The following is a 15246-nucleotide window of genomic DNA, read 5'->3' on the forward strand; positions in this document are numbered from 1 at the left end:
CCCAGCATAGCATCTTTCTTTGACTACTTTAACATAGAGCTTGCTCCAACTAACAGGAGAAGGAAGGCAATAGTCTGAAGTTCAAGGGAAGCAAAAGAACTCTATTGACCTATAAAGTATCTAAGGACTTCAAGCCTGGCAATTTAAGATTTAAGGGACACCAGGGTCGCTACGAGTTGGAATCAACTTGACAGCAACAGGTTTGGTTTTGGGTTTTATGGATAATTCTGACTCGCCTGATAAACTTACTTTTGAACTTAAACATCCAATATGATGGGACTCACTGAATAGAGCAATGTTTGAACTTAAAACACCCTATAGGGTGGAAGTTCACTATATCGTGTAAGGATGTTTAAATTGATATACTTTGATATACCTGATGTGGTGCAGGTATTATAGAAATGAAGAATGTCTAGAGCCAAGCTATACAGCTTTGCAAACATTTTGTGGAATTGGATCTATGATGAATTAGAATGTGTGGATAAAAGTCACTGGAAGCCGTAAGAAGTTTAGCTGTGACAACCAGTCTGCCATTCGTTTAACTGGCTTGCTTCAATATGATTTATCTCCCACAGGCCACAATCTCACTCTAGTTACAGCAGCTCTCCATGAGCTTGAGACTTGATGTATTTTCCAGCTCTTGGAAGTAGAAAAGAATATCCTTGAAAGTGATCTTTTGTGTGTAATAATATGATATGGTCACTTTGAATTGATTGATTTCACAGAATTATTTGAGTGTGAGGACTGAACATTTGAAAGTAACACTTTGATCACAATATAAGGAGCCCTGGAGGCATAGTCATTAAGAGCTTGGCTGCTAACCCAAAGTTTGGTAGTTCAAATCCACGAGGCACTCCTTGGAAACCTTATGGGGCAGTTCCACTGTGTCCTGTAGAGTTGCTATGAGTCGGAATTGACTCGACGGCAATGAGTTTGGTTTTGGTTTATTACAATGTAAAGCTATGTAAAAGATATCTATGGATTTTAAATCTGACATAAAGCACTAATCTGATCCAAGACAAAGCACTCATTCCAAAAACTACTTGTAGTAATACTCTGATATTGTTTGTTTGTTGTTTGTTTTCTAAATACACCTGTGTATATTTTAAGAGGTTTTAGAGAGTCTCCGTGTACCTCCTACACACAGGTTTTCCAGTTATTGGCATCTTACATTGGTGTGTTACGTTTGTTACAGCTGATGAACTAATATTGATATATTGTTTTTAACTGACGTCAATAGTTTACATTAGGGACTCACTCTTTCGTGTTGTACAGTCTGTCTGATGGCTTTTGACAAATGCATAACATTATGTGCCCATCATTACAGTATCCTACAGAATAGCTTAACTTCCTGAAAAATACCATATACTCCACCTATTCGTTCATTCTTCTCTCTTACCTCTGAACCCACAATCATTGATCTTTTTACTGTCTCTATAGTTTTGCCTTTTTCAGAATGTCATATAGTTGGAAACATACAGTATGTAGCTTTTTCAAACTGGCCACTTTCACTTAGCAATATGTATTTACAGTTCCTCCATTTCTTCTCCTAGCTTGATAATTCTTTTCTTTTTATCACGGAATAATACTCATTTGGATGGATGTACCACAGTTTGTTTATCCATTCACCTATTTACCTCAAGTTTGTCAACAGCTCTCCCTTAAACTATGTGTCTTAGTTACCTAGTCCTGCTGTAGTACACATACCACTAGTGGGTGGCTTTAAATAACAGAAATTTATTTTCTCACAGTTCTGGAGGCTGAAAGTCCAAATCTGTGTCTTGGTAGTATCAATTCCTTCGTTGTCAGTAGCCTGGGTGTTCTTTAGGTCCTCGGCTTGGTAAATGATTCTAGGATGACATCTGTCTTCCTCTGTGTGTGTGTGTGTGTTTGTGTGTGTCTTTGTTTCTAATCTGCTCTTTTTCATAACTCAGACGTGATTAGATTTAGAACTCATCTCACTTGCGTATGATCTATTTAACCTAACAAAGAAAACCCTATTTCCAAACGGGATTACATCTACATGTATGGGGGTTAGGATACCAACACATGTGTTGGGGACGCACAACTTAATCCATAACTATCCTACAAATTTTATATCTTATCCAAATCCAAAGCGTCAGCTAACTTTGATGGTTCATTAAAAGAATATACCCAATAATGAGTCCATGAGCATGGAAATCAGGCCCAGAGAATATTTTCCAAGTTACACTATTTATCTTGAACACACTTTGCTGAAGCACAACACCCCCTACACTGCTATTTGGATGGTGAAGAAGCAGAGGTTCTCCAGTGACCGTTGGAAATGGAAATGAACAAAGAAGTTGATGTTTAGTTGCTTCCACAACTCATCATTTGCTTAGCCAGGTATGCAGATACTCACCTCCCACTTGACGTGCAGTCAGCATTCCACGGCTGTGTTTATCAAGTCCAATGTGTATTAAGATGAATGGTCTAAACCCACTCCCAGTGGAAACCTTGTAAGGCAGATTTAAATTTAGAAAAAGACTAGCAGTAGTCTCACTATGTAACATGTGACTTATTTTACTACAGCCCATAAAAAGACCAGTTACAACAAAAACCAAGGCTACCAATGAAAGACTGTCCAAATACTTATCAGGCAAATACAACAAAAAGGAAGGGAGTAACAAATGTTCATTTCAAACAAGGGATAATTCAAGTCAAACCTTAACAGCAAAACAGATAAATTTATTTTGCAAGAGGTCCACTCCACCATGAAGATGTACTAATCATAAACCTTAATACCCCCAAAAATGTGCCATTAAAATATATCAAGTCAAAAGCAAAGTGAAATAATGAGAAACAAAATTGTTGTGTAAATTTTGAGAGCTCTTCTTTCAACTACCAACATACTGATTTGCCAAAAATTATAAAAAAGAACATTTTAATACTATAAGAAGCTGAAGTAACAGATACAAATTTAAAAATTACCCTAAAATACAAAAAACACATTCTTTTAAACTCTTTATAGACTTTGTAAAATTAAGAAAGAAAAAGAACAAAATAAATGTATCAAAAGAAAATAGAAGAACAAATGGAATGTGAAAAAGTAATGGATAAATTCTGGAAAATATCAAAAAAGAAGAAAGAAAAAAAATTAAAATTAGAATGAGAAAGAATATAGCAGATAAGAAAAATGTATAAGAATACAAGACTATTCAATGTTCCAATTCATGCATGTGAAAATCCAGTTGGACAATTTCTGGGTAAATATAAATTATCTAAATTAAGAAGAATTAGAAAACCTAAGTAGACCTATCATCCTGAAAACTTCTAAATCAATTAGTCCCCCATAAAATGATTCTAGGGCTAAAATTTTATGGGTAGTTTTTTTCAATGTTTTCAGAAAATAGACAAATTCTATATTATATGAACTATTTGACAACAGAAAAAGTTTAAAATATTTCCAATTTAGTTTATAAGGGCTATATACAAATATCAGTAGGTTTAATAAGGAAGCCTTGATGGCATAGTGATTAAGAGCTACGGCTGCTAACCAAAAAAGGTCAGCAGTTCAAATCCACCAGGCGCTCTTTGGAAACTCTGGGGCAGCTCTACTCTGCCCTGTAGTTTTCTATGAGTCGGAATCGACTCAATGGCAATGGGTTTTTTTAGGTCTAATAAAATGAAGACCACAATATTCTTAATGGGTACTAAAAAGACATTCAGTAAAACTGATGACCAACTTTTGAGCTTTGAATTCATATTGATGTAAGAATATAAAGATACTTCCTTGACATCCCCCCCAAAATATCCTTAAAAGAAAATACCAGAAATACTTTTATTTAAATCAGCAACAATACAAGGGTGCACACAAACAGCAGTAATATAAAACCCATTTGGAGATGTTTTGGCCAATGCAATAAGGTATGAAATGGGAATCAAAGTTCTAACTTCAGGAATAAAGAAACAAAATTATTATCTGAAGACAATATGATTATATGGCTACTCGAAACCAATAAGAATCAACACTAAAATTCTCGAATTTAATTAGTGAGTTCAGTCAACTGCTTGGATACAAGATATTTTTACGAAAAGTGTAAGTATTATATCCACAACAACCAATAAGAAAGTAGTATGATAGGACAAAAAGATCCCCCCAAAAGATAAAAACACATTAATAATTTGCATAAGGAATGTGTGAAGCCTAAATAAAGACAACTACAATAATTTCCCAATATATAGATATAAATGTAGAGAAAGAAAGGAAACAAAATATACAGTGTTCCTAGGCAAAATAAAACAGCTGTATATTGTAAAGCTTTTAGTTTTTCCAAGATGTTTGTATGACTTTAAAATACTACCAAATCCAGGTTTAAATCATTCTGAGAGTGACAAAAATAAGAAACCAGGTAAGGATATGAACAATCAATAGTATTTTGAAAGGAGAATAATTACACCTTGTCAATAATCACCAGAGAGTTTTCTGGGGGCATTTTCTAAGACAGGGAATGCTGGGTCTGATTTTAATTATATACATATAGTTTCATCATTAAGAAATACGAAGCCAGACTGTCAAGCTTTTTAACCCAGCTCAATCCCTTGTAAGATCTTCATCTAGGGTAAATTCTCTCTTTACCTCAGTTTCCTCATCAGTAAAACTGAGATAACAATAGTGCTTTATCCAGAGGTATGTGTGTATGTTGTTGTGAGTTGCGGTTGAGGCCATCCCAACTCATAATGACCCCATGTGTGCTGGGTAGAGCTGCATTCCATAGGGTTTTCAAGGCCGTGACCTTTTGGAAACAGATTGCCAGACCTTACTTCCAAGGTGCCTCTGCATGGGTTGGAACTGCCAGCCTTTCAGTTAATTGTCCAGTGTTTAACCATTTGCGCCACCCAGGGACTGCTAGAGGTCCAATAATACATGTCAGCTCTTGTAACAATGACTGCTACTACCACTAATACCAGCACCAGTAGTGGTAGGGTTGCTTCTAATTTGTTCTCCAGGACAGCTGCAGCAGTTTATATTCCCAGCAGCGGGTCAGGAGGGCTTCTGTTTCCCCGTATCCTTTCCTATACATGGTTTTTTCCTTTTTTTTTTTTTTAATATTGCCAAACAGATGATTGAGAAGTGATATCTCATTAGTGCCTAAATTCTCATTTCTCTGAATGGTAATGAGATTGAGAATCTCTCTATTTGCTTATTATAATTTGGAAACTAAGTAAAGATTTAAAATTTTAACAGACTCCTCAAAAAAAATGTGGGTTAATATTGACGCCTGTGGAATGCAACATCACTTTATGCAAAAATATACCTTTCTTTTTATTTCTGGTGAGAAAAATCCACAAGAAGCCTTGCTGGCTGGATTATTATATAGAAGGTTCAAAAAAAATTTTTTTTTAACCTGACAACAGAGAATGACTTTCAGAAGTTATGAAAACAATATATAAACTGCTTCAAGACAATCATCAGCCAAATAAGCCCTATATTTTTTAACCAGTGAAAAACTCACATTTCCATATATCAGATTTTCATCCCATCTGCTTCATGTCTTCAGTGGAGAGTATTCTCAGGCGGTGTAACAGCACTTGCACGTGAATTCCCAGTATGTACTGGTCATTTCCTGTCTCATAATACAGACTTCCCTTTCTGTAAATTGTTATTTGTATCCTTTGTCCATTTCTTCTACTGGAATTCAGGACTTTTGTTTTGTAGACTTGCAGTAGGTCCACATGTATGCAAGCTATTAATCATTTCTTTGTTTAGTTCATTGCAAATATTGTCTTCCAGTGTGTCGATTTTCTGTTAACTTTGTCTATTGCGACCTTCATTAAATAAAAATCTTTCATTTTCACATATTCAAACAAATCTGTATTCTTATTTTGCTCAGAGTTTTCTTCAGCTGAGTAGGAATGCCAAACTATGGGGATTCAAAAAGGAATATGGAGGAGATTTTAAAACTAAATTTCAGAGAGAGTTACACAAAATAAAATTTTATGATGGCAGAGGCTAATGCCACTGGGAGAGAAACCTTGGGAGAAATGGTGATATTTAACGAAAATTTCCGGGAGATTTTGCTGTGAATTCCATCTTGTTTCCCTGCAAATCTTCAGTACAGCTGCATCACTTGGCAATTCGTAAGAGTTAAGACTTTTTTTCCCTGGGGTTGAGGGTTTGGTTGGTTGTTACTCATCTCAGGACGTTCTGAGATTCCACTATTGGACCTACTTCCATCTTTAGTCAATTGCAGAACATAAGCTACAACCAAAGAGATATTTATGTATATGTTCATATGCCTTTGAATATGTTCTTATGTATATATATTTATGAATATATATGTATATGGGGCCCTGGTGGCACAGTGGTTAAGTGTTTGGCTGCTAACCAAAAGGTCAGCAGTTCGAATACGCCAGCTGCTCCTTGGAAACCCTATAGGGCAGCTCTACTCTGTCCTATAGGATCGCTATGAGTTGGAATCGACTGGCAACGGGTGTATGTGTATATATATGTGTGTATACACATGTATATGTATACATAGACACATACACATACACACACACAATCTTTCAAAAATACAGATACAGTTATTTACAAATGTTCTTAAAAATCTCTATAAGTCCTAAGAGAGTCAATAATGATTCATTTGGTATATCACCCATAATTCCTGCAGATACTTCGAATTGTAAATATCTGTGTCACATAGTTACATGCATGTGTGATTCGCAAACTAAGAAAAAAAATTCATCTCTGGAGGCTAATGTTGATTGGTGGAAAGAACTAGCAGTTTTTAATTTTTGTTTTGTTGGTGGAGGTGGGGGAGGGGCTGAAGTTCATGAATATGTCCTGCGTTAAGGGACTGAGGTGAAAAATAGGGGTAGATCCAGTAAGTGCAATAAATGGACAAATAAATCAAGCCAAATGAGGAGGAAATTGGTATCTACTAATCATAGCATTATTTTATTCTCATACTGGCTTAAATTTTTTTAACAGCTTTGTTGAGACATAATCCACATACAGTACAATTCACCCATTTAAAATGTACAGTTCATTGGGCTTTTAGTATATTCACCGAACTGTGCATCCATCACCACAGTCAATTTTAGAACATTTTCATGACCCCTAAAGGAAACATCAGGGAGCCCTGGTGGCAAAATGGTTAAGTGCTTGGCTGCTAAGTGAAAAGTTGGTGGATTTGAACCTACCCAGTGGCTCCGTGGGAGAAGAATCTGGGGAACTGCTTCTGTAAAGATTATAGCCAAGAAAACCCTATGGGGCAATTCTATTCTGTCACATAGGGTCATTATGCGTCAGAAACAACTCGAGGGCACCTAACAACAAAAGAAACCTCACACCCCTTAGATGAAGCCCCCTAGTTCCCTTACCTCTCCCAAACCTAGGTAACTATTAATCTATTTTTAGTCCCTATAGATGTGCTACAGCTGCTAACCAAAAAGTTGGCAGTTCAGATCCACCAGGCACTCCTTGGAAACCATATGGGATAGTTCTACTCTGTCCTGTAGGGTCATTATGAGTTGGAATCGACTCGACCGCAACGGGTTTGGTTTTTTGGTTTATAGATGTGCCTATGAGTTGGAACTGATCCAATGGCAATGGGTTTGGTTTTTTGGTATAGATGTGCCTGTTCTGGGTATTTCATATAAATGAAATCATATAATATGTGGACCTTTATGACTGGCTTCTTTCATTTAGAATAAGGTATTCAAGCTTCATCCATAAGTAACAGTACTTCATTACTTTTTATTGTGGAATAATATTCACTTTTATAGATATGCCACATTTTGTTATCCATTCATTAGTTCATGGACATTTGAGTTGTTTCTGTTTTTTTGGCTATTATTGATAAAGCTACTGTGAATATTCACATGCAAGATCTTGTGTGGACTTATGTTTTCATTTCTCTTAGATATATACCTAGGAATAGAATAGCTGGATCATACGCTAACTCTATGTATAAGCATTTGAGGAACTGCCAAATGGTTTTCCAAAGTGGCGGCATCATTTTATATTCCCACCGGCATCATATGAGGCTTCTGATTTCTCTACATCGTGGCCAACACTTATTATTATCTGTCTTCTTTATTATGGCTGTGATGGTGGGTGTGGAGTGGTGTGTCATTGTGATTTTGATATGTGTTAGACTGATGGCTAATGATGAACATCTTTTCATTGCTTATTGGTTATTTGCATATCTTCTTCGGAGAAATGCCTATTTAAAGTCCTTTGCCAATTTTTAATTGAGCTATTTGTCTGTTTATTATTTATTTGTAATTGTTCATGCTGGCTTAGATTTTATGCTCCAATTTAGAAAGAAAGTTATTTTACTTTGTAAGACATAATATTTAATTATACCCCTTAATCGATCTGAATATGAATAACAATGTGAAGAATGGATGGTTTGTTTTGGGTGATTTAAAAATTTTAAACTCAGAATTCATGAATTTTAGGTGATTTTTTTTTCTTTTCTTTTCCTACTATAGAAAGCATTCATTGATTTAATAAGCCTTTTTTGTTATACTGAATTTAAAACTATAGATCATGCTCTTTACCAGAAAAATAGCCCATTTGCTAGTCACAATTAATACCAAGCCTAGTCTTTCCTTCTTTACTTCATTACCATTTCAAGATGATTTTGTGGTTTAAAACCATTATCAGGAAAACTGTTGGAATGCATCAGTCTGTAGTTGTAATAAAGATAAGTGTGATCTCTTTTTGAGCAGCTTTCCTGGGAGAAGTTAAAATATTGTTCTCCCTAAGCCCTTGAAGACTTTACTCTGGCCCTCACACTAGACATGAAAGGAAGGGTGTCTAGACCAGGATTTTGTTGTTTGTTTGTTTTTTTAACCAATTTTAGGTTCTTGGCACAGTAAGCTCATAACAGCCCTGCAAGGATGAATCTTGGTGAATACATATCCCAAACTCACTTTTCTCTGTTCCTTACATCTCCTGACTGGAGGAACTTGAGGAAAAGACAGAGGGTAATGGAACCCTTTTATGTAGTCCTTAAATCTAGCTGCTCAAAGCAGAGGCAAAGTGGAGAGTACTGAATGGTTTTAGAGGGATGTCGCAGACTGTATTGTCCAAAGACGACTGCGGTAACATACCTCCTCTTGTAGTATGACCTTGACACGCCTCCCGATTGAATGGTCTGGTCTCTGCCCCTTCCCCTTGAAACTCAGCAGATCTTTGTGACTGCCTCTACCAGTAAGAAACAGCAGGAGTTATGCTATGTGATTTCCAAGGCTAGCTCATAAAAATGCATGCACTTTCACCTTCTTCCCATTGGCACAAGTGCTCTTGGAGTCCAGCCACCATAGAATGAGGAAACCCAAGTCAACTGTGGAGAGGTCCACATCAAGAGGAACCAAGGTGTCTAGTCCCCAGGTCTGGCTGAGCTCCCAGTCAACACCCTACACTGACTTGTCAGTCAAGTGAGCTTGCCAGTCCCCAGTTAAGTTGCCCCCAGCTTATGAGGTGTGGAACAGAGATGAGCTATCCCCACAGATCCCAGCTCAAATGACACATTTCTGAGCAAAATAAATGCTTGTTATTTTTTAAGACACTAAGTTTTGGGATAATTTGTTATATAGCAATAGTAATTGGAACTAGGGGTAAACATAAGACATTTCATACAACTTGGTCAAGTTTCCAGGAAACAGGCTTTTTCTTCCTTTGTATCAATGAATTATTTTTCTTATGTATCAGTCTTACCGTACTACAAGGGACAAATCACATCCCCTCAGTGAGAATGTCTCTCTTCTTCCCAATATTAGGATAAATTAAAAAAATAGAGAGAGAGATTTAATCCACTTGTTAAATTGTTACTCTATATATCATTGGCAACCTACCACCATGTTGAATTATTTCAGTGACGATTGTTTGTAACAGTGGCTCAATAGAGAGCTGTTCTATTTTCAATTTTGTTTCAATCATTTTGGTTTAATCAAGGAGAATGGTTTTGTTTGGTGTTAAGTTTGTCATTAATGATTCTCTAATATTTGCTATCCTCCCTTTGAAATTAAGAGAAAAGATCTCAGGCTCAGAAATTTTAACAGGGTCCAGATAGAAGTCATTTACTTTACTTTATTCTGGTTGTGTTCATTTTGGCGGTTCCATATTTTTTTGGTGAGTGGTTTTCCCTTTAAAATAAAATTAAAAAATCTGCATGTCGATATTAATTTGAATTTAAGAAAACAAATCCATTTAGGAATAAGTAAATAATAGAGCATTTTGTACTAAGATATGACAAGAAATGTGAAAAAGAAACTCTAATGACTGAAGTTTAGAAAACACTGGGTTAAGATCATTGGGAGGGCAAGGACTAAACAACCCTGGATCACCAATTCCCAGTTATTTACTCATCAACACACCACACTGACCAGAAAAAAAAAAGAAATCCCAAATTGCTATTATGAATTTGATGTTAAGGTGGAGAAAAGCCAACATCTTTAAGGCAACTCAGGCATTTAATACAACCTTGCTTTCTGAAAGTGAAGAAGACTTGAAGAACTTACTGATGAAGATTAAAGACTACAGCCTTCAGTGTGGATTACACTTCAACATAAAACAAAAATCCTCACAACTGGACCAATAAGCAACATCACGATAAACGGAGAAAAGATTGAAGTTGTCAAGGATTTCATTGTACTTGGATCCACAGTCAACGCCCATGGAAGCAGCAGTCAAGAAATCAAATGATGTGTTGCATTGGGCAGATCTACTGCAAAAGAATTCTTGGAAGTGTTAAAAAGCAAAGATGTCACTTTGAGGACTAAGGTGTGCCTAACCTAAGCCATGGTATTTTCAATAGCCTCATATGCGTGGGAAAGCTGGACAGTGACTAAGGAAGACCGAATAATTGATGCCTTTGAATTATGGTGTTGGCAAAGAATATTAAATATACCATGGACTACCAGAAGAATGAACGAATCTATCTTGGAAGAAGTACAGCCAGAATGCTCCTTGGAAGGGAGGATGGCAAGACTTTGTCTCACGTACTTTGGACACGTTATCAGGATTTGGACACGTTGGAGAAGGACATTATGCTTGGTAAAGTATGGGGTCAACTAAAAAGAGGAAGACACTCAAGGAGATGGATTGACACAGTGGCTGCAACAGTAGGCTCAAACATAGTGAGGATTGTGAGGATGGCATAGAACTGAGCAGTGTTTTATTCTGTTGTACATAGGGTCACTATGAGTCAGAACCGACTTGACAGCATCTAACAACAAAATACCCATGAAGTGTCTTTGCCGAAAGCTTTTTTATCTTTAATGTGTCGCTCTTTTGAAACAGGTATGATGTGGCAAGCTGGGACTGTAAATCCTATAATAGAACAATTATTCCAGTTTATCGGTACCAGAGAAAATGGAGCAAGTTTTGAAATTAACAGATTGCTTATTACTTGCCTTCAATATCACCTGTTGAGACAACCAACTGAAATTGTTAATCAGTCAGAAAAATGAAAACGGTTTCCAGGGCCTGTTTTCATGTTTCAGTGGCTTCCAGTTATTTCTGTTGCTTGGGTCAGCAGAGTGCGTTTGTAATGAAGATGACTTTGTTGTAGCCATCTTGTATTGGTGGGAAGCAAAAGTTTAATTGGGTTGGTCTGTAATGCAGATGTGAGTCAAGTCCACTACCAATTGCTTTCAAGAACGTTGACAGAGGAAAGCACCATCCAGGTTCCAGAAAGACCCTACAGGTTCTACAGTTTTCAGTGACCCTGGAGATGACTTATATGCAGTGTCAGAGTTTGGAAGACATCACAGAGATAGATGAATGATTAATATTGGTAGCTATTTAACAACGGGCTGTGTAAAGTGATAAAAAGGAAGAGGACTGCCTGTTCAACCTTGCCTTCCAAATAGCTGTCAAAATGTTTTTTGTTTTGTTTTTTCCTTAAACGGGAAAATTGTGCTTTTTGGCAATCCAGCAGAAGCAGTTACATTAAAAGTGCTTACTAGGTAATTAGTTTTTGCTGATAATTTGTCATACTGAAAGTTCATGCTACATTTGCATTGTTCAACAGGTTCCCCCAATTCCCAAGTTTATTTTATACCTTGATTTTTAGCATCTGGTAGATATCACAATATACTTTCAGCGTACCTGTAATTAGTAATGATCCGTTTGCTTATTTATTTTCTCCTAGCATGGCTTATTACACCATATACTGTTTATCTTTCAGTGCAGAGTGGTTATAAAATTGCATAAAAAATTCCGTTACCATCATCACCTGAGAAAATATAGGAAAAAGTTAACACACTGCTCTTCGATTTCATTTTATGCATACCAGGTTTTCCCTTAGCATTTATTTCTAGGATGATTTAGCTTATTTACTGTTTAAACATATGATAGATTTGGAAATATTTTTTTTTCTCAGGAGAAATCTCTATGATTAAATGGCCACATAATTTAATAATCGAGTAGTTCTAGCAAAATTTAAAAATTGTAAAGGGTACCAAAAAAAGAAAATTTTACGAACTGTCTTTAAGGTAGAAATATGAACCTGAAATCAGCTACAGTGAACTTTCAATTTTCTGGGAACACATTGATAATTTGTGGATTACGATACTCCTGGTATCCCATACCCCCGCCCCCATTTAGCCACCCAGCATTCTTGAGTTACTCAAATAGAAACCTGTTCTCTTCTGCCTTACAGGTCTGTCCACACGCCCTAGGGTAGACTATTTTTTCTTATTCTCTTTTCCTAGATAACATTTACTCCTATTGCAAATCAAATTCAACTATCAATTCCCTGAGATCTCAGGTAACCATAGATACTTCTGTTTACTCTGAGCTTGCATTACTTTGTAATTTTACATTGATTTGTATAATCATTAGATTAATGCCTGTCTTTTGATTGTAAGCTCCATGAAGATAAGGGCTGTTTTTATTTCCATCACCATTATATTCCCAGCAACTAAAGTCAGTAGTTGCTTAATAGGTAGTTTTTGAGTGAATGATCTTATTTTAAAACAGTAGCGCGTCTGAGAAAATATTCAAATCTGTATGATGTAGGGAAATACCTCCTCCTTGTTAAGCTCCCATGTAAGCCACGGTGATAGGCCCCTCCCACAGTGACAAGTTCCCTTTCAGAGTAATTCTGTGGACAGCAGCGTGGATAAAGGACATGGCTTCTGGAGAAACTAAAAATTGCAACATCTTTGCTTAGCTTTGAGAGGTTTTAAGGGAAAATAGGGGTGACGAGGAAAACAAAATGAAGCTTTGACTCTACATCTGCCCAGTTCTGGTCCATTCTATTTGAGGAAAGGGGAAAAAAGGAGAGTTAGGAAAACAATAAAAAGAAACAAAAAACAGACTAATTTAACAGATAGTACACTACAAGCAATGTTTTTTTAATTCAAAGAATTATTAGCATTCCTAACAACCATGAGTTGGGGGCCTACTCGATGGCAGCTAACAACAAGGATTTCTCACAGATGATTAGCATTCTTAAGTTGTTTTCTTTGAATTATTTTTATACTCTAAAAAAAAATAGCAAACATGTTTCGACATATATATCTAAATATTGGTTGTAATTTTACTGATACAGTTGTCAGAAATAATCTATTGAGTATTATTTTACCACATTTCAACTTATTTTGCTTAGAGTTCTTCTGGACATCCCTCTTCAAATTACTGTTACCACTTTTTTGTTTGCTGGTTTATTTTTTAATTTTATTGTATTTTAGGTGAAAGTTTACAGCTCAAGTAAATTTCTCATTCAAAAATTTATGCACATATTGTTTTGTGACACTGGTTGCAGTCTGCATAACGTGACAGGACACTCCCCCTTTCCACCCCGGGTTCCCTGTGTACATTGGTCCAGTTCCTGACCCTTCCTGCCTTCTCATCCTGCTTATGGACAGGAGTTGCCCATTTGGTCTCATATATTTGATTAAACTAAGAAGCATGTTCCTCACGTGTGTTATCTTTTGTTTTATAGGCCTCCCTAATTTTTGTCTGAAAAGTGGGCTTCGGGAATAGTTTCATTTCTGGGTCAGCAGAGTGTCTGGGAGCCATACTCTCGAGAGTTCCTCCAGTCTCTGTCAGACCAGTAAGTCTGGTCTTTTTTCCTGAATTTGAATTCTATTCTACATTTTTCTCTCATTCTGTCTAGAACTCTCTGTTGTGATCTCTGTCAGAGCTGTTGCTGGTGGTAGCCAGGCACCATCTAGTTCTTCTGGTCTCAGGCTGGTGGAGTCTCTGGTTCATGTGGTCCTTTAGTCCTTTGGGCTAATGTTTTCCTTGTGTCTTTGGTTTTCTTCATTCTCCTTTGCTCCGGACGGATGAGACCAATAGATGAATCTTCAATGGCTACTTGCAAGCTTTTAAGCCCCGGATGCTACTCACCAAAGTAGGATATAGTGCATTATGCCAGTTGACCTACATGTTGCCCAAGGCTATGGTCCCCAGCCCCCAGCCCCAGCTACTTGGTCCCTCAAAGTGTTTGGATATGTCTAGGAAATTTCTATGCTTTTGCTTTGGTCTAGTTGTGCTGACTTCCCCTATATTGTGTATTAATCCTTCCCTTCACTGAAGTTGACACTAGTCTATTATCTAGTTAGTGATTTCCCCTTCCCCTCATAACCATCAAAGAATGTTTTTTTTCTGTGTGTAAACCTTTTCTTGAGTTCTTATAATAGTGATCTCATACAATATATGTCCTCTTGTGACTGACTTACTTCACTTAGAGTAATACCCTCTGGATTCATTCTTGTTGCGAGATGTTTTGTGGATTCATCATTGCTCTTTATTGTTGCATAGTATTCCATTGTGTGTATGTACCAAAATTTGTTTATCCATTCATCTGTTGATGGGCACTTAGGTTGTTTCCATCTTTTTGCTATTGTGAATAGTGCTGCAATGAACATGGGTGTGAATATGTTTATTTGTATAATGACTATTATTTCTCTAGGGTATATTCCTAGGATTGGGATTGCAGAATTGCATGGTATTTCTATTTCTAACTTTTTAAGGAAACGCCATATTGTTTTCCAAAGGGATTGTACCATTTTACACTCCTACCAGTAGTGCATAAGTGTTCCAGTCTCCTCACAACCTCTCCAACATTTGTTATTTTGTGTTTTTTGGATTAGTGCCAGCATTGTTGGGGTGAGGTGATACCTCATTGTAGTTTTGATTTATATTTCTCTGTTGTCTAAAGATTACAAGCATTTTCTCATGTGTCTGTTGGCCACCTGAAGTCTTATTTGGTGAAGTGTCTGTTTATATCCTTTGCTCATTTTTTATTTTTTATTTTT

General features: G+C 36.6%; 1 protein-coding gene across 1 annotated transcript in view; it reads left to right on the plus strand.

The window, feature by feature from the left end:
- CNTN3 (contactin 3) overlaps positions 1-15246 on the plus strand; it is a 207183-nt gene that overhangs the window by 137174 nt on the left and 54763 nt on the right. The window contains exon 10 of the mRNA XM_023727915.1: positions 9199-9203. Within this exon, the coding sequence (XP_023583683.1) occupies positions 9199-9203 (5 nt within the window). The remainder of the gene's footprint in view (positions 1-9198; positions 9204-15246) is intronic.

This window comes from Trichechus manatus, unplaced genomic scaffold, assembly GCF_000243295.1.
Source record: "Trichechus manatus latirostris isolate Lorelei unplaced genomic scaffold, TriManLat1.0 scaffold00020, whole genome shotgun sequence".
NCBI lineage: Eukaryota > Metazoa > Chordata > Mammalia > Sirenia > Trichechidae > Trichechus > Trichechus manatus.